The sequence below is a fragment of the Caloenas nicobarica genome, chromosome 9 (assembly GCF_036013445.1).
Source record: "Caloenas nicobarica isolate bCalNic1 chromosome 9, bCalNic1.hap1, whole genome shotgun sequence".
In the NCBI taxonomy this organism is placed as follows: domain Eukaryota; kingdom Metazoa; phylum Chordata; class Aves; order Columbiformes; family Columbidae; genus Caloenas; species Caloenas nicobarica.
The window spans coordinates 20,496,677-20,524,055 of NC_088253.1; the positions used below are offsets into that span (position 1 = coordinate 20,496,677).

General features: G+C 38.4%; 1 protein-coding gene across 2 annotated transcripts in view; it reads left to right on the forward strand.

Annotated features, from left to right (window-relative positions):
• Positions 1 to 27,379, forward strand: part of CDH13 (cadherin 13) — a 470,111-nt gene that overhangs the window by 433,636 nt on the left and 9,096 nt on the right. The window contains exons 11-13 of one of the 2 annotated variants that reach the window (XM_065640841.1): positions 7,688 to 7,830; positions 19,966 to 20,199; positions 20,854 to 21,069. In XM_065640841.1, the coding sequence (XP_065496913.1) occupies positions 7,688 to 7,830; positions 19,966 to 20,199; positions 20,854 to 21,069 (593 nt within the window). Of the gene's footprint in view, positions 1 to 7,687; positions 7,831 to 19,965; positions 20,200 to 20,853; positions 21,093 to 27,379 lie in introns of those variants that run through there. The other variant, XM_065640840.1, reaches the window with a different exon arrangement.

Sequence of the window (27,379 nt, forward strand, 5' to 3'; positions counted from 1 at the left end):
GGAAATGCTTTTTTAGGTTGTGCCTGCACGGTGGATAGATATCTGGGCTGGCTTTAAATTGGCTAGTACTAGTGACAGGTTGGTTTTGATAGCACTGAGCTTAATGCAGGATTTTTTTTTTTTTTTTCTGTTGATTCATATTACACACGTGAATAGAAAAATGCTATAACTAAAGCAGCAATTCAACTGGCTGACTTGGTAGGGCTGCATGGCTTGTTGTATTGTAAGTGTCCTGTACATTGGATAACAAATCTATTGCCATTATTCAACAGGGATCTTTGTTAGCTCTGTTACGAATACTTAATGTTACCGGTTCCCCAAAGCTGCCAAACTGTTGTTCTGGATCCTCAAACATCACGTGTACACCTGAATTGCCTGGTAGCCAAGTCTCCCATGCACAAACCACAGACCTGTTGCAAAACAGCACGTTGAGCAGTCGATACGTCTATAAATAGAGGGAAATTGCCTGGTGCGTTCCCTGGGGAAGCACAAGGCCCACACGCTCGGGTATGGAGCAGCGTGTTGAAAACAACGTGGAACGGGGGAGTTAGCGAGTGCTGGAGCAGCGTTGCATATCCCCTTGCCAACGTGGTTTGTCTGTGTCGGAAAACCAGAACCGATCAGTTTTTGCCCCTCTCCCCCCACACACAGCCATTTGCCTGTTGACATGTTTTTGTTGTTTCAGGGAGCGTTATCTGAATTGCTAATAAGTTACTAAAAAAAGGCTTAGCTTTGAATTATTGCTCAGATATTCCTGCATAACAGACCACTCTAAGCAACAAGGGTTATGTTGAAATTGTCGTGATCTTGTGCCCCAAATAGTAATTTTATAGTTCTGAAAACACTGCCATGTACTCATTGAAAAGGAGCGGTGCCAATGACACTGAGGTGAGTGGTTCCATTGGCACTTTGACTTCAAACCATTGCTGCCCATGGAAAGGGATGTGAAACAGCGTAATGCCCACGTGCGGGCTGGGATCCAGGCGTTCCCCAATTGAACGGCAAGATACCGGCCGCTGAGTCTGCCTCGTACAGAAGGATGTGCGGATGTCCTGTCGCATGGGTCAGTGGAAACTCTAGAGCTCTTCAGGGGTCATAAAGAAAGAAAAAAGTGTTTGGGAATCCAAATGGGAAAGCACGTGAGGAAGTAGGATTGAAAGGAGGTATGAAAAGTCCTTCCGAATGACTGATTTTCCACAGAACTGCTTACTGGTAGTACACTTTAAGCTAATGTGATACGGTAAATACAAGTCTTGCTGCCAATCTCTCTATTTCATTGCCAGCATTTTTTTGTTAATATGGTGAATTCAGTTATCCCTAATAATGCCACCTTTCTATTGTTAGGAGATGCTGTGTCACACTGACCATGGATCATGTGTTACTGACCTGTACAACATAGTGTTTAGGGGCTATTTTAGACAGTAGCTTTATATCTGGGTATAAAATGGAAAGCAAACCTGTATATTCTCTTGCACATTGAAGTTAATACCTTTTATTCATCAGCATTGTTTTTAATATCGGAAAAAACTGAAACCCTGCAACTGCTCCAAAGACATTCTACAAATGGCTTTACTGACACAAGCATTTTAAAATAGAAAGACAAGCCTGGAAGTTGCACTAAAAATCTCTTTACAAAATCAAACGTTAATATAGTTAGAGAGCGTTAGATGTAATCTATGTTAGAGAATTACTATTACATATATGAAATGTAGGTTGCTCTCGCAAACTTATAACCTAAACCCATATGGGATCAGCCATACCTTTGTTATCATATAGTAAAAATAGCAGAAAAACTACAGTGTGTCATCATTAATGAGTCTGGAGCGTATTTCAGCTGGAGAATTGCTGTGTTTCAATAAGGTTTCTGTTCTACTCTTTGTGGTGCCATATGCTGCCATAATTAGTGCAGGCAAAAGGTAATGAGAGCAGAGTGGAAATCATGGAGCATGATGGGAAGCAAGTTGATCTTGAAAGCTCTTCATTATATCATCCCTACATAAAGAATATGAAGCACAATTTAGTTTTAATCCAAATTTTTAATGTTACACATATTTTGGGAGGCGTTTTTGTCTTACTCGTAGAACCCCTGTTGTTCACTTGGAGCATATATTTATGCTGTAATTGCAACACCAGTCTCACCCAAATACCTGTGAATCTTTTTCCAGAGGTAGTTGCTCTTGATTTTTCAGGTGGACTTGATGAGATGAAATTCATATTGGCTGGATTTAAAGATTACATAATGTTTGTATTTAGGGATTTTTTCATTCAGAGGCAAAAGGGAGGTCTCCTGCTGAGCTCTTAGGCACAGACAATACGAAGCTCCCTTCCCCACTGATGATTTTACTTGAATGAAAAGCTCATAGAAAAATTTCAGAGATGGCCATTATGTGGTGTAGTCCCAGCAGGGGCAGGACAGATATGGCAACTTCAACCCGTTACTTAATTGCAGGTGAACTGCTATGGATTCAGAAATGTGGATAATGTGAATGCTTTTCATTCAAAATACAAATGTGTATCTATACTTCTTAGGTGACATATTGGGTCTATTCAACCGGTATTTTTTCACGTGTGTCACTGGGACCAGGATCTATAAAAGCAGCAAATATGATCTGGAAATCTAATATATGAATAAGCTTTCTTGTATTTCTGATAGTGACTCCTGCCAGTCAGGTTGAAACACTACGAAAATGGTAACTATCAATATTTTGACATTTTCAGTTTCACCCAAGACCAGCGAGTATACACACACACATATATATCTATGTATCACGGAGAACCTGAATTTTTACTCATCAGGATTTAACTGTTTTAAACAGAGTTAAAAAAAAATAAGATGAGCAGCTATACAATTTGAAAATGCCTGTAAATATCTTTCTGCATCTTTAGAAAGCTATTCAAATTATTCTTTTTTGTCTATTTCAGTACTTTCGATGTGCCTCATTGCTTTATGTTTTCCGTCTTTTTGCAATGATTTTATCCTTTGAACAGCTTTTCAATGCAGAAATACATCCTCACCATTTTAAAGGTAAATTGGGAGCATAGTGTGAATTAAAGGGCTTCCCTAATTCCGTCATGACATGGCTGGGACTCAAAGTCCAATTCTCCAAGTCCTCGTTCAGGAGCAGCCTTGCTCACTAGTTCACCAGAGCATCACCTTGCTGTCCGCAGTCTCTTGCCCTGTTAGGCAAAGCCTAATTGCAGAACCAGACAGATATTTCACGGGGCCAATGCCACCGTGCCACTTCCTTTCTGTTGCGTCTTTCTGGTCAGACGGTCTCTGTACAATGTGACTTGAGCAGCCTCCAGATGTGCTGGGCTGGAAACCACCACCCTGACAAGCCTATCTAAATCGCTCACCTTAGCTCCTGTCAATGCCGCACATCAGACTGGTGCAGGTGTGTCATTCAGCACAGATTTGGCACCACTTCATCTTGTCTTCCTTCTCTTTCTGTTAAAGCTAAGACCCCTTGACTCCACATGGGAAGAGTCTGGCGACTACCAAGCTCTGGAAGCCCTTGCCAGGAGCAGCAGCTGATTATTGTGTCTCGCTGCCCAGTTGCTCTCCTGGGACACCCTGGGCTATTGCGCTGTCGGCTGTGAAATTCTTTTTGTGGCTAGCGCAAGGTTGTGGCTCTGATGAGGATTCTATGTCCATGTTATCACCACTGTTCTGTGTAACGATCTTCTGTGCTAATCAAGCTGACAGCCACCGGCACCATGCACGTCTGATAGCGACCCCAGGAGCTGTCCTCTGGATTATTTTCCTGTGTTACACGAAGGCGAAGATGCCATTTATAAATTTAAAATAATTTCCATGTTTTTGCTACTTCTGCACCAAATAGGCCAAGTGCATGTTTTGATTTGTGCTCTTGTTCTGTGTCTTCAGCCTCTCTGCATCTGTTTGTAGATCTATATGGTGTGTGCTTAAACTACGCAGCAGGTGATTTCCAGTCTAAGAGAATTGTTTTTTCTCTTTCCTTTGCAATACCTGGCATATGGATAGTGCAAGGATGTAAACTGAGTGCAAAGAGGTCACAATCAAAATAGGTTATGCCCACTTGCCCATGCCCTGTTGTCATATAAGCTCTTGGGAACTGCAAGCTGTTCGCATGGTTTAAGGTCAAAAAACCCCAACTGAATAAAGAAACCCCACAAAGCAACACTAAACTTCACTATCGCAGTGTAGAATAAGTCCAAAATAAACAGTAATTGGCACACCGGAGAACATCCATATGTATACGTCCCTACAGATGTATCAATGGGCTTCTGATTTTCAAAACTGAGTAGGTACATGCGGGCACATAAGTTCATGTTTACGTGCCTAAAAAAATGGTCTGATTTTCAAAACTGCTGTGCAATCAGCAGATCCCACTAAAGTGAAAAGTGGGAAGTGAAGATTAGTATTCTATACTTCTATTTTTTTACAATGCTTTTCTTAATGAGTCTATTCTAAACCTTTTGCTAGCAGAGCCCTCAAAAAAATGAACGAAGAACAATCATCCTAACTGTACTGCAACATAGTCTTACAATAAGAAAAAAATGTGGTGGGGAAGACAAAGTACTACTTTTACAATATCCTCTGCCAAATCACAGGTTATACAATTCAGTTTTTTATTTGCACAGCCAACAGTGCTTTGTAGAGCAATCAGGGAAGATAATACAATCCATTTTAAATTCTCATTACTTTAGAAGTGTTGAATCTTCTTAAATTGTTTCAGGGTTAATTGAGAATTTGCAGTTTTACAATAGACTAGGAATTGTTTAGGCTGCCCTTGTTTCATATTTTTGTGCATACCTTTGTTGCAAAGTTATAAAAACAACAATAAAAAAAGAAACAAAGAAGTGAAATGGAATAATGATCTGCATTGTTACTATTCTAGTAACTCATTTTTACGGGAGATAAAGCTCAGGTATTGACTAATGTTTAAATGGTTATTAAGTGGAAGGAGACGTTGGGTTGATGGAATCTCACTATGCACTAGCGTTTGCCTTTGACTGTTTTCCAAATGTTTCCTAAGGGATAATTTCTGCTACTGGGGAAGCCAGTGGTAAAACTGAGTGACTTTTGTGGGAGCGTAAATAAGCCAAGTGTTTTCAGTATTTGTCTCGTTTTCTTATAATTTCTAATTTCCAAATTTGGCCTGTAATCTATATTAACACAGTAATAGCTCATAAAAATGTGGAATTTTTCATGGCTGTATATATTGAGGTTTCGAACCCCAAACTGGCTGCTGGAACAGCTGGTTCAGCAGCCCTGAGGACGGTGCATTTTTCAAGCGCGAAGCAAAGTCTTGGCAAGGAGCAGCAGTAGTGTGGACAGTGTTGCCTGTGAGCAACTCTGAATTTAGCCGCGTGCATCTCTGTAGGATAATATCACTTCCCCTGGAGGTACACCAAAGAAATTTTGATGTAACTGATGAATTTTTTTTTTGGTGAGAGGTGTTTCTCTTAATTAAAAGAGAAGGCTTTCTGCTAAAAGAGATTTTGTTTTTCAATTATGAAACTCAGTATGTTTTAGACTTTCATTTTTTTGAAATAAGAGTACTTTACCAATCTTTGAGGTGTAATGCCAATCTATAGAATAGTTTATTTAAATGGACTTGAGGATCATATGGCAAATCCACAGGGATTCTGGAGCCCTGTGCTTTCTAAGGCATAAATTCAAGTCTTGTGTCCAGCTAAACCAGTTATAATGGATAATTGATATGTCTATGTTTCTGTCCTGCACGAGGAAACCAGTTTGGCTGGAACTTTTCCCTTTTCCTGCTGAATAGTATGGTGTCCATGCCCAAAATTTATTAGTCAAAGGTTATTATAAGTCAAATCCATTTTAATCCTAATTTATGGGGGGGTGGGGTAGGGGGAGTCTTTCCTTAATGACATCTACCCATGGCATTATTTCAGATGTTGGAGGGGAAGCCCCTGGGATGAGGGATGGAAGAGATCCATTCTTCATTTCATTCAATAGTTTTTGAAAGTGCCACCTTAATGACAGAATTTAAATTTTGGCCAATAATCAGACCTACTGCTCAAACACAATAATATCTGCTGCATGAATGATGAATGATGCTAATGGCCATCTCAGACATCGAACAGGTCAGAGCTGGGGCTCTGCCCAGCTTTTTGGACATCCCAGCAAAAATCTGAAGTTCTCAAACTCTGCCTGACCAAAATAACTGGACAGCGAGAAAGCACAAGTCATACGGGGCTGAGAGGCCTGAAATGAGGACCTGGCGTCAGAGGAAGCCCCATGTTGCCCCCTTGTTGCCAACTGTGGTACCAGACATCCCTTAACAGTCTGCTAGAGGGATCTAGAAGCTAATCACAACTGATTTTTCCACTTCCCAGAGGGCGTGAGGGAACAAAGCAAGCCTCTGAAATAAGCATTACTTACGTTTTTTTAACCTCTCTACCAGTCGGTTATTTTTTTATTATTCCATCAGGAAATAGTTGCTCTGCTAAATTATTTTTAGCAGCACTGTCACGTAGGACACCTCTCAGATGAAGGCCAATATGAGGCACTGGCTCGGCACATACTCATTAAACAATAGCAGGTTTCATGACAATCACTGATATAATAATTGAAAATATCCATAGAAGATTGTTGGGCTGTTTATGACCTGTAACAATTCACTACAAAAAGGATAAACAGGTTATTATACTAACTATTGATTATATGCTTGGAGTTTTGGTTTGAAATATTAACATATTTCATTGTAGAGGGAATTAGTACCAGTTAATTCAGCTCTGTGTTATTACACTATTATAATATCAATATTATGTAATAATATATTTAACTGAGTATAGCATTTGGCCCTAATCATGACCATTCTTATGTTTATTACTTCAGTCAAGTAGGGCAGCTCTTAGAGCATGAACTCCCCAATCTGTCCAAATATTTCCAGTATCAAGGTCTAAATATTTGTGCCAATTACTGCAAAGAAAGCACAATAATGAATTTTGTATTGAGGGATCTTGACAGCATTTTTTAATCCTTATTTAGACAACATGTATGTGGTGGGATTGTTCCAAGACTCTGAACACCTATGTGAAATCGTTAGAAGCAAGAAACTACAGATCACAGACTGCAGAACAAACACATGGAAAATGGGTCTGCAAATAACTGGCTCCCGTTAGACCAAATGAATCCATAGTCTAAATCTCTTTTTGCTACCATACCCCACAATTTATTGCAGTTCCAGTCCCACCCAGAATAAGTAATTGTAAGAAAAAAAAATGAAAAACAGTCAGAAAATAACTAAAAAATGTTACTCCTGCTCCAAGCAGAATTTGGAGCCTGGCAAAGGACTGTGAGAGGATTCGTGAAGTCTGGAAATACCAGTGTTGTTGCAGAGGTCTCCTGAAAGCGCTCAGGTCCTCTGGCTGTGTAACACACCAGTAGGAAACAGGTCCTACATAATGTTTTAGATATTGGTTTCCATACTGAGCTTTTGGAAGTATGGATGCAAAGAAATTGCCTCAAACCTCTATTTCTCCATCTGTCAAATAAGCCTAACAATAATGAACTATCTCAAAGGGAAGGCACAAGGTTTAAACCGTCGTTTTTAAGTATTAAGAGATCCATCCTATGAAAGCCAGTGAGTATGAAGACATGTTCTTTTGTAGGAATGTAATTGTTTTGTGTCTGGATATATAATTTGTTAACAACTTCTATATTTTTATTTAGGTATTCGGTTTACAAGGATCCCGCCGGCTGGCTGGAAATCAACCCTACCAATGGTACCATTGGCACCACTGCCATCCTGGACCGGGAATCTCCTTATGTCCAGAATAACATATACACTGCGCTCTTTCTGGCGATAGACAGTGGTGAGTAACTGTTGTGCATCATATTCATTACAGTATATGACTTTTTTCCTGCTTGAAATTTTCTGTTCAGAAAGGTGCATGGGTAAAGTTAAGCAGATGCTGCAGCACTTGGTTAGGTGGCCACCTAAAGGTATGAGAGATCATTGTGACAAACAGAAAATAGAATCATTAACTTCTTAAAACTTCAAATTTAGGACAGCTTTGATTTAAGGTTATTTCTCACACATTTGTTCCTACACTGAGAGCTTAATGGTAGATGCAAACAGTTTATGAACATTCTTGGAAAGTAATAAATCATCTTTATCAGAGTTAATTTCTTCATAATATTGGAGCAGTAAGTAAGCCTAAGGCACCTAAATACCAATAACAACTCATCCCTGATATGCTGAATTCTATTCTATTCAAAACAATGACAGTGGCAATAAAAACATAAATAAAAACTCTTGTTAAAATGCAATATTTTTTTACACATTGTGTGGATTAAAGTTCCTCTGTCAAATATAATCAAAATTAAACTATCTAGTGAAAATGCCAAATATAATCAAAATTAATCTAGTGAAAATTCAGTGAGTGACTTTGGAGCAGAGAAAGAAAGAGAAAATCCTGAACATTCCAAATCTCCAGAGCTAAAGGCACAAGATAAATAAAAGATTTGTCTGTAATATAACAGCTAATATGCTAATGCTTTTTCACAGCTGCAGCTGGTTTAGCCCTGGTGATGAATTGTAAAATGTTCTTTTTAGGAGAGTAATTCTACATTTTTGTAACCACATGACTCAGGGAACATTTGCAGGGCCTGACAGGAAAAAGAAAATACCGCTTAAGTATAAAAGAAAAAAAATTCTACTGAGATGATGATTTACTCATATATTCACATACTTATTTTTCGCAGGAAGTTTTCATGGAAAAATGTAGCACTAAACTTATTTGTCTTTTACTCGCTATTGGATAAAGATTTTTTAATATATCTTAAAATCTGGTACAGTGGGAAATGTCATCTTACAATGAAAGTCGGGGAAATATTATTGAGGGATTATCAAAAGGACAAAGTTGTGTCTGTTTTAATGGTGGAGCCAAATATCCTCAAAGAGAAGAGATGGAACAAGAAGCTGAATATTTCCAACTGTGGAAACCAGTCTGAACGAAAGTGGATTTTGAGGATATTTATGTTGCACTTTGGGCAGTAACAAACATCGCTCGTCTATTTTAAGCCAAGAACCTCACTGCTAGATCAGCTCTCTGAATTCCCAGAATTTCTTCCATTCTGGAAAAACAAGAGAAGAGAAGGGTGTCTGTGCACCGTACTGCACAGCAAGAGATGATATTTAATGTGGGTTAGAGAAAAGGAATCCTGTTCAGTTGAGGTACTGAGTCAGCATCTAATTCAAGGGGCTTTTATTGTGTTTATTTGTAATTCTGCAGTACAGTTAGCATGGGAGCTAATCTACTCCAACATTATTGACTTCTTTGAAAGAAGTAATTAGAAACCACATGTGTGCATTTAATACTGGCATGCTAAGGTGTTAATAATGATCATTCAGGAGTATTGTACTACTTCACTGTATGTAGCTCAGCCACATATGGAAGTGGCAATAAATAGCAGAACTTAAATAGCTGATATTAACCTTGTGGTCTGTCTCACCCCTGGATCAATTACCAAACAGCTTGTGAAACACATTAAACTTTGAGGCAGGTTGGTAAATGGAAAAATTATCTGCTGCTCTGTACAGATATGTAAGAGTGGTATTTGTGGGTGCTGAGAGGAGCAGGAGCTGCCCTGGAGCCCCAACCTCAATGGGCAAAGTCCCACCTGGCCAGGAGAGAGGTGCTGGGACCTGCTGGGGAGCAGTGCTGGGATCCGCTGGGGAGCGGTGCTGGGACCTGCTGGGGAGCGGTGCTGGGATCCGCTGGGGAGCAGTGCTGGGACCTGCTGGGGAGCAGTGCTGGGATCCGCTGGGGAGCAGTGCTGGGATCTGCTGGGGAGCAGTGCTGGGATCTGATAGAGATGTGCACTTCGCTGGGGCCAGGCCCATGGTGGGACATGGGACACACAAGCTCCAGTTCACCTGCTGTCCCCTTGCAGTTGGGTTGCCTCCGTTGGCAGAGGGAACAACACTGACTTTGCACATACGTGCTGACCTGAAGTCTCTTTCTAGATTCTGTAGCTAAAGCAGCCAAGGAAGTTGTATAATTGATTTCGAGGGGTGGGTTTGGAGTCTGCTTTGTCACCTGGAGTTACATCCGGGACTGATAATATCCCTGGAAAGTGTTCCTCAACTTATTTCCAGGCCACTGATAATGCAAACTAGCAAAGCTAAAACCTGCTTCATTTTTCCAGCCATCGTAGCCAATGTCCATCTTAAAGGGGATATTCCATTAGATGAGAACTCAAATTGTGGTAGAATAATATGAAATGAATCCAAGATTCTTTCAGGACTTTAAAATAAGATTATGCTAACTTAAAAAGGAAAAAAAAATCAGATTGGACATAACGGTATGCGTTCTTTATAAAACACCATTGTCCACAAACTGCCAATCTCTTTCCTCAGGTTAGTAAGTGAGTGTAGCCTATCTAATACCAGTGAAGATGGTTAGGACTTTTATGTGAAAGGGCAGCCAAAGGCAGGATTAAGAATGGCCAAATGAGATAGGGTGGTAAATTGAAAATTCAGAGACATCTCCAATAGAGCAAGTCATTTCCTTGGACTGGCAGACTTGGAGTAAAAAGGTAGGAGAGGAAAAAAAAACCACAACAACATACTTAATCAGAGATTTTTTTTTTTCAAAAGCATTCAGTGTAGGTTATTATTTCCTCTAGTCTATCATTTTCTCTCTAAGTCAAATCTGAGACATGTTATCGCATGCACCGAGGAAGTCTGAGCTGCTGTAGACTTTCCCTTTCTTTCCTGGGGAATCTCTGCTCAGGTAATGGCTACAGCACAGTACGGCACGTCAACTGGTACCCAGTGCATAAATAAAATCTGGGGCACTAGACCTTGCTAAAGGAGCTTAGTCATACACTAAACCAGTAAATAAACATATTATTTTCTATTAGTATTCATAGAATATCGTGTCTACATAATTACAGAAAAGATACTGTTGTCCCACCACATTTCACGACCACCTCTTTTTAAAATGACCTTACATGTATGTGCTATCTTGGGTGAAGAGTGGGCACAGCTGAAAACAAAACTCACAGTGATACTTTTTTCATTCCCTTTCACTGATGTCAATAGAGAATCTGGCATTGGATTCAGGGGACAGACTTCTGGTGCAGGGGACAAGTGCCAGGGCTTATTTCTTATTTGTAAAATGTTGACGATTTCTGTCAGAAGTAAAACCAGGAGCTTCATGCTTGGTAGTTCTTTATATAAATCCACCACATCTTTATCTTTTTTCAGTAAATCACAAAATTATTCTTTACCAGTAGGACAGTAATCATGAATGGACCATAGAAAATGGGGTCATTCCACTGCAGGAAATAATTTAGTTGTTCATAATGTTCTTTTTTAACTTTATGATATTGTTTCTCAGCATTATCAAATTAACTGCAGAGAGAGGTAGTTAAGTGTGAATTGTGTTACTTCTGATCCAAACAGGTTCTGTTGAAACAATGTGCAAGAGCAAATTTGATGGACACAGTATTAATTTTATGGATAATAAAGTTTCACCTTTTATTGAGGGAATTTTCACTTTAAAAAGGACTTTTTGGAATGAATATCCTAATTTTCTCACTTTTGATTTCAGTAAAGGTCAAGGTAGTGTCTTTAGAATTTGAAAACTCTTTTTATTAAAGGCTTGTGTGGACATAGAGTCTCTGGTCTATTAAAGAAGAAATTAAACATTGGTGGGAAATATCATGAAGCAGAGTTAACATATTAAAGTGTCATGAACTGTGTTTAATCTGAGAATGAGCTCATAATGGGACAAAGTCAGGTTTATACAGATCTGGAAAACATCAGAGGTTTTATTCAATTAACAAAAGTGCCAATAATGCTGATAGTTTTACTTCCTGAATTTAGCATTCTAATCACTAAAAACAATGCAATATCACAAGCGCACAGTGCAATTATTGGGAGTATATCTGTAAAAACACATACGTTAAATATAGACAAGAAATATCTGAGTTTGAGAAATCTGCTTGGAAAAGACCTTCCAGGAGCTTTGCTGCATGGTAATGTTGTAGTGTCATCCTACAGATTCTATTATACACCGGAGCTTGGGGATGACTGTTGTAAAGCAGAACACCTGTACGTTTTTCTTGTAAGGTCAGTCATGCTAAAAACTCTCCAGGAATGGTCTTTTTTTCCCCTGTATTCTGAGAGTTTAAGTCACAATTTAGAAAAAGGAAGGGAGGAGAAAAATGACCATTTTGGGGGTGAAGCTAAAACATATCTGGAAAATGTGTGAAATCTTAAAAAAATAAAATTGGTTTATCCCTTCACTTTAAGAGGGATTAATTATAAAATAGATTCAGATTTTACCTTGGTTATGTAACACTCATTCATGTTATTGCAGAAGCGCCTGATACCATAGTTAATGTCCGCACTATGTAACTTTTCTGTCTCTTTAGAAGAAAACTCTGGTTACCTCTGTGTGCCTGAGACATGGAAAAACCACCCGTGCTGTTCAAGTACATCAGCTGCTGGTGATAAGTGATGAAACACTAATTCCCAGGTTGCAGATGGGTTAAATGCCGTTATCAACGTCACTTTTCTCACGCCACCCTGGGGGTGCCACCCGCAAAGCTGGTGGTGATGTTCTCTGCTGAGACAAACGCTTCTGCTACATTAACCACAGGGGAGGAGAAATGTCATTAAAAAGGTGGCATCTCTTCCAGATGTTAAGACTCAGAGATGGAGTTAAGGGTTCAAAATTTTATCTGATGTAGCTTTAAGGACTAAATCCCAGGAAGCACTGTTTCTTACAGCAATACCCCGTCAGTGGAAATAACCATTTTCTTTTCGGAAAGTGGGTTGCTCCCTAGATGACGTCACATCCCGTGTGTGACGTCACAACGGCGGCACGGCAGCCGTCCCAGGGGGCAGCCAGGAGGCCGAGCTGCGGGAGTAAGGTTCAGGAGCAGAGCCCTCCTGTAACGGAGGACACGCATTTGAGCAAGGTAGAGGGTAAGCCACATGGAGGATTGGTGTGATTTCAGTGTTTGCCCTGAGCTACGCTGGCCAGTTAAAAAAAACCCACAAAACTTGGCTATTGTTTCTATGACCGTAGCCAGTTGCATGTGCATAAATTAGCTCACTGAGCAGCGCTATTTCGATTTCCTTGTTGCACGTGCAAAGCAAAATGAGGAAGAAATGAGTCAGGGTCTAATTTTTGCCTTTTCCCTCATTTCCAAGGACCAGCTGAACTACACCCAAACAATTCTGAATCTCATTTATTGTGCAAGTCTCGATACTTCTAATCATTAAAAAAAAAAAAAGCTCCCTTTCTGTACTATGTGTAATGAACAGTAACAGACATCTAGAAAAAACTGGAGTAACAGAAATGTGTAACAATTTGCAATTAGAACTTTTTCTTACATGTATCTAACCTGTCTTCTTGCTTCATGATGTACATAATTAAATTACCACAGATTGATTCCACCTAAAACATGCTATTTTTGAAGAAACCAGACAATTAGTTGCTATGGCAACCCAATTAAGCCGGTTTTATACCCCTTATCTTAATTACTCTATTAATTGAGAAGAGAAAATAAATTGAATACTCATCCTTTTCTTGCCATTTTAAATTTCAGTAAAATATGAATTGCACATAAAATATTGTTTTAATTTGTCATCACGGACTCACGATTAGAAAAAGAAATTAGAATAGTGAAAACAGTATTTAAGACGGATGGCATATGTCAGTAGCAATTTGATATGCTGAAAGAGCTGTGCTCTTTCAAAATGTAATTACTCAAAAATAGGATCTGCATATATTATTTGAGTGAATGTATGAAGGATTGTAACTTTTAAAGACTATTTTATAAATTTTGAAAAATATCTATATGCCAACACATACAGAAAATGCACAGGAAATTTCAGCTCATGCGAAATTTGAGACCTCTTTTATACCAAATGTCAGCATGTGGTATTTATGAGCCAGGTTTTCAAATATGTCAGATCCTGAGCAGCACACCCAAATCTTGGTATCTTCCTCCTCCACTGGTTCCATTTACTTTAGTTGAACCATCACTAGAGTTCAGCCTGAACACAAAACGTACTGGAATACACACGTCTGGGTGGGATTTCTGCCTGCAGGGGGGGACCTGCTGCCGAATCACCTCGTGTGCACACAATTTCTGATTAGGAAAACAGCATATGGAGGGGGAAAAAAAACCCAAAAAAAACCCACGAGGGAGGAGACAGAAATTCGTGTTTAGATTTTTCATAACAGTATCATTAGAAAGCACGAAGCATTATTTCTCACAGTCCATATTTAAAGTGTAGTAATTTCAAGAGAGAACACGTTACTTAGCCGAACCACGTACAGCAGTCTGGCTGCATAGCTCCCTCCAAACAATTTGGGAACTTCTAAAATGCTCTTTTTACTCTTTATTTTCCTTCTTTCTTGCTGTGTTCTCGTTCAGGCAAATATGAAGCTGGAAACAGAGAAACTGGTGAAAAATCCTTATCCAAATTGATCATGGGCACATTTTAAAGTTAAGTTACATGGGAGTATGATGGAGAAAATTCTGTTGGCATCATTGCAGTTCCAAACTGACCTTGATATGTCTATGATTCAAATGGAGTTTATAGAAATTTTAAGAGATAAGGCTTTATTCATGATGGTCCAGAGGAAAGGTAATTATGCCAAGAAATTAGCAAGCCCACATTCTGAAAGGCTTTTTGTCCTGCTCAAATATGAAGAAAAATCATTCTGACTATAATTGTTCACTCATTTTGTATCTGTGTATCTTTGTTAGCCAGCAAAAAGAGTGCAAGAGGAGGGAAAAAAAAGTTGAAATTGAGCTTTGTGGTTTACATAAATGAATGTGCAAGTGGATTAAAAACTGCTGCTAAATGGTAAACCGTACATATTCGAGTAAAATTTAGAATAAATGAAATTCCTCTCTGTCAGCTTGAGAGGAAATCTATATGGCAATGGATATCCTAGTGCTCGCTCTGGGACTTAAATAGCCTTGTAATTTCTGCATCATGGCATAGAAGGGCATAGATAATATGTATTAATTTGATGATGCTGGAAGCTTAATTTAATAAGAAGAAATGAGTACAGAAGTCTTCTTGCCATTTGTAATGAGCATGTGAAAAGTGACAGTACATGCTCCATTCTTCCTAAAATCTGTTCTGGCTTCCAGCAATACCGCAACTGAGCCCCATGTGGCAGCTGGATTCTCTAGAATAGTTGGGTTTTCTTCTTTGGAAATTTGATAAATATTGCCAGAATCCAAGGTCTCACCTTTTTTTTTTTTAAAAAAAAAATATATATATATATAACAGTTCAAATTTTTTTTCATATTTGCTCCTAGTTAGATTTTGTTATGTAAAGACACCACTTACATAAATATTCCTTTGCTGTAATGTCCAAGGTACAAATCATTAGAGTTCTAAATAGAGAATGTTTTCTATCTTTAGCTTTTGATACCTTCAGGTGAATTTTCTAAAAATAAGTGAAAATGTGCAGTCTCAGTGTCTCTCAGTCTTAACATTTTTGTCTGTCTGGCATTTTTCTTGTTAGTTGATTATCAGTGCTTTGTTCCTTTGCTGTGCCACTAAACAAATTATGTTATTTACAAGCAAACTGACTTTCAACTGATGTATTCAAAGCCCATTTTCACATAGCAAGTGGAAATGTACTTTTTTGTGTTTGATAATCCTTGTTCTCCCTTGTGCAACTTGTTCTATTTTTGATCAAGCCAAGTTTGGGGTTAAGCAAACAAAAAAAGATCAAACTAGAATGGAAGATGTTTCTCGAGGATTTTCCTGTTGAGTTTAACAAATTACGTTAAATTTTATTTACCTGAACAAATATTTTTAGTCAATTTGCTTGGTTTATGATATCTTTTAAATCTGAAAATAAAAATATTTTAACTGCCAAATTCTAAAAGAAAAAAAAATACACCACAGATATCCCAAAGATGATTTAAAAATTTCAGAGCTTGGGAAACTCAAGGTAGGATGGATAACATCAGTTTAATTCTTGGATTATGGGTGGTCTGTTGACCAAAGAATATGACTTTATTTCAAATTTAATTGACTTTTTAGGAGTATTTGGCTTCTTATTGTGCAAGACATATCAGAATATCTCACCTTCTGTGTGGCAATTCCTAACTCTGTATTTTTTGCTACCATTGCAAATAAATCATAGCTGTTGATATTGGAACGTACACTGATTAGGAACATCTTAATTCAGTTTCAAAGCAGTCCAGACACTGTCTTTAATTTCATGGAGAAGAGTTCAGCCATATTAGAAATCTGCACACAACAGCATCACATTTCTGTGGAAAAACTAGAAAGTGGAACATGAGATAGCTCTTCATGTCCATAAAAGTGTTATGCTCAGATTAAATGCATCATCAGCCATTCAACCCTATGATTGCTTGTTAGACATGCCATTTTATGTGAGTCTTGATACTTAAGAGAAATATCATCTTAGTCCACGGCCATCATTGTGTGTAATTGGTACCTTTTAAGAAAATAGCTACCTGATTGGCAGTCTCATTTGAGTAGTTAGATGTCTAAATGCCATCATGGTTCCTATGGGACCTTTTTAGACCTAAACTGAATGCCAATTTTCAAATTTCTTGGCCGTGTGTTTCTACAGGGGGCTTATAATTTAAGACTTTACATTAATAATTCTAATATGATTCTGCATTTTCCTTAAAATTCAAGTATACAGAAGTATACGAAGTATCTGTTTCTATAGTATTTCTTTTGAAAGTATTTTTTTAACATAAAGGTAGCAACATGGTCATTTATGACAATTATACTAAAATCCAATTTAACATCTACATCTTCTAGAAACAGTCCCTTGCGTTACAGATTCTAGTTCCCAGACAACAGACCCCATGATATTCTGTGGCACTCTCTAACTCATGAAATAAAATTACTTGTTGCATCTTACAACAGCAGCAGCTTATTGCCTAACTCTAGACTGCTATTAGAGGCTTTGTATGCAGTCTAATGCCCAAATACAAAGACATTACCCGTCCCGATCGAGTTCAGAGAAGTCTATAATACATTTTCGATTGCAGAATGTTCTAAGATGAATCTGTACTTTTTTAGTGTTGCTAATCAAAATCACAGTCCCACAGACCGTAACTAACTTGAAAGCTCATACTTACATTTTGCTGTCATTGAAGATCACTTGTTAAGGTACTTAGTCTTGCCCTAGATCATTAAAATCAAGATTAAATACCAAGTTTCACTTTCAGTATGAAATTAGCCGTCCTACAGTCTCCGGTTTAGTAACATTTACACACGCGAATAATGTTGCTTCATTCATATGTTTGTCATAGTATATTCACAGCTACGCCACTTGTGGGAGCCTTAGCAGGAATTTGAAATTCTCTCTATCCCAAATGGCTCTAAAGGCACCTAAGTGTTTCAGCCTCCAGAGGAATGGCCAGTTCAGCTCAGTGACAAAAATGGGAGCTGAGCTCTTCGAAAAGCTGCTCCCAAGGGCTGTCGGACAGAGCCCCTTATGTCTTGGTTTGCACATTAACTCTGCTTTCAGCTGTGAGGTTTTAATACACAAATTAAGAGAAGTTTTATTTCAGAATTAAAATATGCTATAGAAATCTTTCATTTCGAAACCAAAGCTGTCTGGGGATCATGGGATTTTGAGATTATTTCAAAGGCATAATACTGTCAAATTTATAAAAGTCATATATTCCCAATGGACATGTTGTGACCATTTTTCCTTGATTTATTTTTCGTTGTATTTTTTATGACATAAGTGTTAACAAGCTTCAGTTTATGACCTTGACATTTGCTTATTTTTCTTTTGGAGGTCTTCATAAATCACCAAAAGATTTTGTTGAAATCATTATAAATAAAACAAGCAGAGAATAAGTCATTGAAATGGACAGATGCAATTTCCTTTCTCTCTATCTGTGCATAATAGTTGACTGGCCCATAAGCCACACAAAGACAGTGAAACATTAGCACGGCAGAGAAAATGCAGCCATATCTGCGTTTGACAAAATAACAGTACATTCATAATGCTGTTGGCTTCTTCATTTCAAAAGGCAGATTTTAATATTACTGACTTCAGAGAGAGATAAGAAGGGCAGTGCATAAGACATTATCAGTCCAATGTGGAAATAATGCATTCAAAATTAAAGACAGCAGTTTAATTAAGCGCATGAAAGGCTGGCTTTTATGATCATATTTCAAATACTCGAATGTCTTTTCATCCATTCTGCTGTATGACTTTACTTCATAATATATCAAGAACAAAAAATGTATTGGAGTCTTTCTGCAAATTCAATTAGTCCAATAAAAAGTGAAAAATAATTTCTTTTTCATTAAAAAGAACTCAACCCTAACCCTCCTGATGACAAAGTGCAAGATGAAGGGAGGGGGAAGCTAAAGAACTATGAAAATTCTGCCTCTGTTATGCATTTATATGTGCATGAAACAGATGAAGTGTCACCATTAGTAACATTTGTTATTGAAAGGACTAATTACATTCTGCTACAGTTAGTAGTTTATCAGATCCAGACCACAGGGTATTTACTTCTCCCTTAGGATGCACTCACAGTGCAGCAGTAATTCCATAGTTTATTGTGCTGCTATAGGCAGGATAATTATGCTAAAGTGTGCCTCTTTCAGTGCTAAACTTAAACCTACCATGACACATTGCACTAGGTTAAGTGCAAGCTCTTGAGTCCTTTCTCCTTGCCAAGGCTTTATGGCTGAGGGAAGTGCAGAGATCATAGATCTTGTTTGCTAAACCAGAAAAATGAGGAACACAAACAACCCAGAAGTGCAGCATTTCAAATGAGAAATTATTGCGTATGGTATACAATGAAGGAAAAAATTCCTCCCGGAAAGGGCTGTTGGGCATTGGAACAGGCTGCCCGGGGCAGTGGTGGAGTCACCATCCCTGGAGGGATTTAAAAGGCATTTAGACAAGGTTCTTAGGGACATGGTTTAGTGCCAGAGTTAGGTTATGGTTGGACTCGGTGATCCTGAGGGTCTCTGAAATGATTGTGTGATTCTAAGTAATGTGCATTTAGAAAACTTTGAGATTGGCTAAAATGAGACGGCAAGGGGACCCGTAATAAGATATTGAGCCTTACACAGAAAGCAGCAGGTTACTGGCTCAACCATGGCACACATCTGTAGGGACCGAAAGTTATTACCACTTGTCAGCTCCTCTCTGACCTCTGTGAAATGAGGTGCTGGGCTCAGTCCCGCTCCCCACGGGCAGCCGGCTCCGTGACAAACACCGCCAGCACCAGGGCTGGTTTGTCAGTCACAGCCTCGGCGCAAAGCCTTGTCGCGGTACCATGGTGAATAAACAACATCTTCACCTCCGAAGCTGGTTCTTTCAGGTCAGGGCTGAGGCAGCCTGGCAAATAATTTGAGAAAGCTTGAAACTCTGCTGCTAACACAGGGTGGCTCTGGGTAAATAAAAGATTTCATTTTCCAGGGTTACATGTTGACAGGTTTTACTTCTGCTGACATAACTAAATGTGGTCCCAAGGGCTGTTGGGGATGATCTGACCCTGTTCTGTTTAGGGGCACCCACCATACCAATGGATTTCTCTCTGCTGTCGTTTTTCCTCTTACTTGTCTTGTTCTTGATTCTTTTAAGACCGTGCTGTCTGTCTGGGGGATGTTTTGCACTATGTTTCTCTCACTATGTGTTTATGAACAGATTATTTTCCAGATGTCCTAATCTTGTGTTAACTTCAAAATATTCCTCTCCCAGAGGTTTCCTTAGAATAATTATCCATACTTTAGAGAATCAGACAGGCTGCATTCTGAAAATACAGGAATGAATTTACAATAGTGACTCACCAGTTTTTTAAAGCAATCATTTTCATATAACAGAGGTTAGAACTATAAAAAGTGATTTCCCTTTGCAAGCATTCAGGTACAAATAAGAGCAAGTGTTTATGGAAGTATGATTTAATAAACATATATTTGGGTTTTTTGCACATAGGTAACCCTCCTGCTACAGGTACAGGAACTTTACACATCACCTTGGAGGATGTCAATGACAACGTTCCATCGCTTTATCCAACACTGGCAAAAGTTTGTGACGATGCGAAAGATCTCAGGGTAGTGGTACTAGGAGCGTCAGACAAAGACCTTCATCCCAACACAGATCCATTCAAATTTGAACTGAGTAAGCAATCTGGCCCAGAAAAATTGTGGAGAATCACCAAGCTTAACAGTAAGTCTATCACTTTTTTTTTTATGCCTTTAGTCCTCCCACCCCTGCATCCCTGCAGGACAAAGTGGAAGAGCAATTTTCTTTGCTGTTCTCCAGTCGTCAGCCCACAAACCTGTCAAACCCCTGACAGAGTTACCAGACTCACCTGGGTACCAGGAGCTGTTATGACCCCTCACTGCTCAGGTGGAGCAGATCTGTGGATCTCAAGGGGCCATTACTCCCCTTCCTTGCCTTCACAAACTGGTAAAGCAGTTAAGCAGCTTTGCCTGTACGTCCTTGCAATAAGGGTTTTTTCCTTTGTCAAATAGATAGTCTTCCCTCCTGTGTTGCTTTGGGGGTGACATGTATTTCATCAGTACACTAGTTTCCACAGGCAAGTTCTGCCAGTAATTTGCAGACCAAATAATGTATTTAAAAAGCAGGCTTTCTTTTGGTGGGATTTGGAATACATTTGCAATTAGCTTTCAGCCCATGAAAGAATTTCTGTAACTGCCTCTTCTTACCTCCAAATCAGTTCTTTAATCCTTTCTTTAGAGTGTTCTCATTTTCTTCTTAATTTCCATGAGTAACTGTGGCATGTCTGATATTGTTTGCAGATTCCTCTTCCCTTCCAAACAACCACTGTTTGGCTAATTCTCACCTTGTCCTTTGCAGATACGCATGCCGAGGTCATCCTGCTTCAAAACCTGAAAAAGGCCAACTACAACATCCCAATCTCAGTGACAGATTCTGGAAAACCACCTCTGACCAACACCACAGAACTGAAATTACAAGTGTGTTCCTGCAAGAAATCCAAAATGGACTGCAGTGCAACTGATGCCCTTCATATCAGCATGACCCTTATCCTCCTTTCACTCTTCAGTTTATTGTGTAAGTCTTTTCCTGAACTGTAAGTAATGAAGTATTATTTAGCTGCTCATTTGTACGCTGTATAAGAAAACGTACCACAGGAGAGGTTAAATTCATACGTTGACATCATAATGCTGTAAGTTTGTGGGGTTTTTTGCTGAGGAAGTAGCTATAAGAAAGAGGGAGGAGAGGGTTTTTTTCATAGTCAAAAAATAGCAGCGAATGCCTGGTTGTCAAATTAAGAAATAGCAGCAATAATTTTAAGAAGAATCAAAGAGAATTAGAGCTAGCATATGATAAACTAAGAAATACCAGCTGTAGTAGCAGATTTGTGAGACGCTTTCTTTCATCTCTCCCCACTTGAATTCAATTCAAAAACAGAAACAGGAGATTAAAGGTGTTCTTGTAACAATAGCTGTTCTGGGTCACCATGAAAATGAGTACTGTCTGCTTCAATCTATTCCTCCTGATAAAGTGCACAAGCAAATGGAACATAAGGGATTTATTCAAGATTCTGGGCTTAGAGACACCCAAGTCTGGGTTGGAGGGCAGAGAGAACTGATACATAAAGGAAGATTCTGCTGGTTCTGAGAAAGCTTTCTAAAAAAGACTTACAAAATTCTTAATTTGAATTGGAAGGAGTGAAAAAAAAAAAAAATTCCCAAATGAGCGAAGAGTAGGAATTCAAAGCCATGGAATCCCAGCATCCAACCTAGACGTGTCCCTGGCTTGTCCCGTGACAGCTTCCAGCAAATTTTTGATGCAGTATTATTTTGAGTTCCTTATCTGTTAAAAAAGGAATATCTGTTATTCAAGGGTAATTACCATCATGTAATGTTAGTAAAATACACTGTATGGTGAATTAATACTTGAGCCATGGTGAAAGGCCTGATATTCTTGATGAAATACAATCTACCATGAGGCAGAGGGGAAGGCAGGGATAGTTTACACGTCTGAGGCTTGGCGTGTGCTTGATGACACATCTTGTCAGATTTTTTCTTATAGTATACTACTTTTATATCAAAAGGTTAGCATGAAGGTCATTGTGAGAGAATTAGAGCTAGCTAATGTTTGTGATGCTCTTTGAAGATGAAAAGGGCTATATAAATGCGAAGTGCAAATTCACGTTCTTTGTTCCAATCAGTGGCATCTGAAGTATCTCCATTGGCTTCGGTTCAGTTATTCTGGGTTTAGTCTGCTGGAACCAAACGCAGACTTCAGCTGTTAGAAGTAATACGTTAAAAATATTGGACAGTATGTGACACTATCACATCAGTGATATAAATATGCAGCCCATTGATTCAAATATATTCTTGTTATTACTTCATAAATGTTGCTGGTGCTATACTAGGCATGACTTTCACCACTGGAATTACTTTCTTATCTGACATGATTGCATTTCAACTTTATTTACATTATTGCATCTGCTCAGAATATGAGATAGGGAAAAGCTTTTTGCTTTTCAAACTAATTATGTTGCTTTTTTGTAGCCCCCCCCCAAGAAGTCTGATCATTTTCCTTATACTGAATTAGGAAAAGCAGTTCTAGGTATTGGAAAACTCTTCTTGAGTTGCTCTTGACTATAGATCTTCTCCAGCTGAACTGTGGGCAGAATATACATCATGGGTATCTGGTGCATGGTGGTCTAGATGACAGAGGGATTCCCTCTCCTACTGTAAAAGAATAGGTACTACTGAATAGTCTTTACACTGTGAAAAAATACACACATGCCTAGAACCATTCTGCGACCTTACATTCATTCAGAGTACTAAGTATGACGAGAGCTGTAATTTTAAATAAAGGAGTGGAGTAAGATTACACACATAATCTGCCAGCAGAGTGATGTTCTGGTCTGTTGTTTGAGCAATCAAACCAAAACAAATGGAACCAGTGAGTTGAAGGGAAGGAAAGATTTCCCTTTTGGCAGAGGCTCTTTTAGACACAGTCGTTGTGAGAGTGAATTCCACAGACAGGCATAGGGAGATCTAATCCTCAATGCAGCACCACAATTTTTTGCCCAAACTTGCTCCTATTCCCTTGCATGGTTTTTGCTCACCCGGTCACCCAGAGGGAGGCCAGTATTCCATGCCTGGTACAGCCACCTAATCACGTTTATGCAAAGCCAGCAAGGATAACAACATTCATAATCATTTTCCTCAGGTATAAATAACTATATGGAGACATAACAGAATGAGGCCAGGAGCCGGTTAAAATAACGTGATTCTGTATTTGTACTTCTCTAAAATGTTCTGGTATCATTGCATTCCCAGTTCATTTTCACGCATAGGTTTTTTTTTTATAACTGGAATTAGTTCCATTGCAATGTTTTGCATAGTCTAGATATTTATCAGACTAATCGAAGATTACGATGCCATAAAAACAAAGAGAACTTTAGTGTTTATTGAACAGTTTAAATATCCCGTTTCTAGTGGCAAGTTATGGGTTTAATTTTTGCAAAAGCCCTTACGTGGCTCGCTTTGCTCCCAGTGTTTATGTTTTATGAGGCTCTTGTTCCTAGGAGGTAAATCCTTCAGTCAAATGAACTTTGTTATTCATGCCAAAGTATTTCTTTTTGTATTTGACATCTGGTGTGAGGATAGATAGCCATATGAAAGAGCTGCTCATGGTGAAAATGCCCTGCATGAATCTCCTTCCCATGCAAAACATCTTGGTATTATCATTTAAATGGTGCAATTATTATCTATACTTAGAACATGTGCCTCCTTTGTAAATCATGGAAGAAGTCATATGTGGTAGATTTCTGAAGTATCTGAGCATAGAACTGAAGAGCCTGATTAAAACTGTAATGCATGCAGAAAGCAGCAGTTTTGCCCATTCTGTAGCTGCCCTACTGTGTTCAGTACATTGAGGGATAATGGGCTACAGACTGCAGTTGCCCAGAAGCCCTTGGAAAGCTAGATATACTTGGAACAAGAAAAATTTAGGAGTTCTTGTCAGCCAGAAATAGAAAATATAAGATGCCAAAATATACAGGCAGATTGCTGGTTTTCCACAATAAACTGGTAAGGTGTTTGGTGGGATTAGGACACGGTGAATACAAAGTTGATTGAAAAAATGAGCTTCTTTTCATATTTTGTACTTAGCCTAACTTATTAGCACTGACAAGTGCTGAGTCAGGCTGGAAAGACGTATAGTGGACACACAGAGGACTTTCCAAAGTTATAAGAGTTAATGCTAACAAATATCGGAAAGAATATTAAGTCTCATCCGTCATTAATGTAGACTCCATGTTTAAGGTGAGACCAAGTGTAGTGGCATTTGTCCTCTGTCAGCTTTTTCTAGCCACTACTGAAGATAAAACAAGACCGAAATGTTCAGATATAACTTAGAATTTTAGTAGTTCAGATTAAGAAAAAATAACAGATCAAAAGTAGATCTGGTTCCTAGGCAGGGGGGACTACAGAAATCAGTTACTTGAGGGAGATAGAAAGTGGGAGAAAGAGAAAGCACGTTATGCAGCATGTCTGGTGCTGGGGCTGAGATTGTCCATGGTTTTTCTTACTGCTGTGTTGTCTCAGTCATCTCATCCTTTCAACTGACACGGCTGCAATATCTCTGTTCCGAACGAAATAACCAAAGTGATGTGCTCAACAACACACTAGAATTACGAACAAGTTCCCTCAGGAAGTCTCCTGAATATTTTTAGTAAGAGACTATCTACAACGTTCCATAATGATGAGGAGAGGAGAGAGAGGGGGGAAAAAAATGTGCCCCTTATTGCAAGCTACGAATCAGTAGCTGATACTTCATTTGGGCATTGGTTGATCAATACCTAAGAGGGAGAATAGCTGCCCTTGAAAATTTTGCTTAACTATCATCAATTTCACAAAAAATCATTGTAAATGTATGTTTGACAATCATTTAACAGCAATGTCTTCTCAAGCTATATGGAGGTCAGTAAAGCTGTTCTTTTTGTCCACTGGCAATGACACAGGAGAGTAGGTTTCCATAAGGAACGTGGTCAGAACAAGCCAAATTGAGGGCGTACGTCAAAGGACTTTCAGGAGTTCATGACCAAGAAAACAAAACAAGCTAAAAAAGTAGCTCAGGAGAAAAACAAATTTGTGTATATTGTCCTAATGAACTCGGCAACAAAAACTGCCCCAGGCCCTATGAGAGTCCAAGAAAGAACTGCCCTGGCTGGCAGAAGTAGGCCTTATATCAATTACAAATTATTTCTATTATTATTATTTAAAGGAGTATTTAAATTCTGGTCTTTTGATATGACAATAATTATTTAACTTAATTGCATAATCATAGAATGATAATTGCATTTCTTATTTCCTTTATATTCTACCAACATAAAAGATCAAGTTAGCTTCAAATGTGTTGAATCAAGGGACTAAAATAAGAACCGAAGGCACAATTTTCATGTCCTGAAAAAGCAGAATTCAGAGCAATTCCATTAGTAGCTCAGTCACACTAGCAATAATATTTTACTTGTATTTTTGTGTTAGGAAAAAACTGGAATTTAAACAATGTTGAAAAAAAAATTGATATCTTACTCGACTGTCAAACATTGAGAAGAAATTTTTTTTTGTTAACTTGGCCAGTGGACTACAAAGTTGTGAGTTGACTTGAGCTTAACTAAGTGAAATATGTCATTATTATGAACAGAAATTAAAGTGAGAGACAGGGGAGAAATTACGCTATGAAGAAATTAAATAAGCTGGAAGTCTCTACGTTGAAATTAGTTAGTTAAACTGAGGGTGAAAGGCCTCAGGTGTGTTGAAAAACAGACACTCGCACAGATGTCTGTGCTGTGATTGCAAAGAATCCTTAGAGATACCCTTGAATTTAACTTCCTATTAATTTCCACTGACTTTTCCTGTTTTAATGTCTGCTGTCCCCCACTGTTTTTCTGATTTGAGGAAAGTAGCTACAGGGTCAGTAGAAAAAAATGTCTTTTTTTTTTTTTTTTTCCTGGAAAATTATGTATTTGGTATGAAACCATTACAAAAATTCAAATTACATTGAAATAGTGGATTTGAATTTACCTGAACACAGACAGCCAGAGTTAAAACTGCAGCATTATCTTTCACCTAGTTCATTTTTCAAAGCAGCAGAAGCATCTGTATCTCTTGCATGTCCTACGTTATTTGTACAGGAACATCAGATGTCTGAAGGCTGAAGCAATGTCTTCTTGTCTGGCATAACACTGAGACAAATCATAGCAGGTTTCAAATGGAAAAGACCTTTTAGGTCATTGCCCTTTCCATTACAAGTGCAGATTTTTTACCCTCGGATTCACAGTTTTCAGCCTTTATTGTGAGTTTCTCGGCTTAGTTTTAGACAATCAGGTAGTATAGTTTTTTCAGGGCTCGACTACTATTTAGTTTTTTATCTAGGCTTTTTGTTTTTCCTAAGGAAAAAAGAAAACGTTCATCCTTGTTCCATATAGTTCCAAAGAGGAAACTTCAGAGGAACCATTCCCAATAGGTGAATTTGCTAAAAACAGTACTTTTCTAACCTTTTAGGTTGTTTTACCATATTTTAATCTTCTATGGCAATTTTCTAATTTTCGGTAGCATTTGGTTAGGAAAAAAATATCAGTTTGATTAGCAAGACTAGGAAATTTTGCAAGATAAATTTTCCCATTTCTGAGAAGTAAAATATCCCTATATTGGCTAGAATTTAAAAAACTACCAAGGCAGTTTGTTTTTTTTTTCTTCCACTACTCTAATTTAGGTTTTGCTCTTGCATTAGAGCACAGACCGTGTGGGTACTTAAAGTAGCAGTCAAATGGTGTTACCCAAGTAATTGCAAATTACTGACATTTAGTGAGTTCCATTGATATAAACCTCACTTCCTAAAACCAATAATAACAGCAGCAATATCCACTATTACTGGAATACTTATTGTCTTTGTTACAGATGCTTTTGTCCATATTAACATTATTATTATTGCTGCTAAATTATCAGTGAATATAGGTGCTTTCTCAAATGCGTGTATGAGAAAAATACAATTATTTGTCTCCTTAAAGATTTGGTTTGATTCGACTCTAGTAGGGAAAGGATGGTTTGGGGGTTAAGGGGTTGCGTTCAAATTGAGACAGTCTTGATTTGAATCTCACGTTTAACACAGATTTGTGTCCGGCCTTCTAATTTCCCCGCAGGTGTAGCCAGTCCTGCAGTTTGTTGTGCATTTGGCTTTGGGAGCCCACCTAAAGTTAATGGGGCTTGAAATGGCACAGAAGTCCATACGCGTGTACATAATTGAGACAGGATGTTTATATACCCAGTCGCACAGACATGACAAATAGAAAGACCCTCAAATTGTACATAAACATATTTAAAATGTACTTAATGAC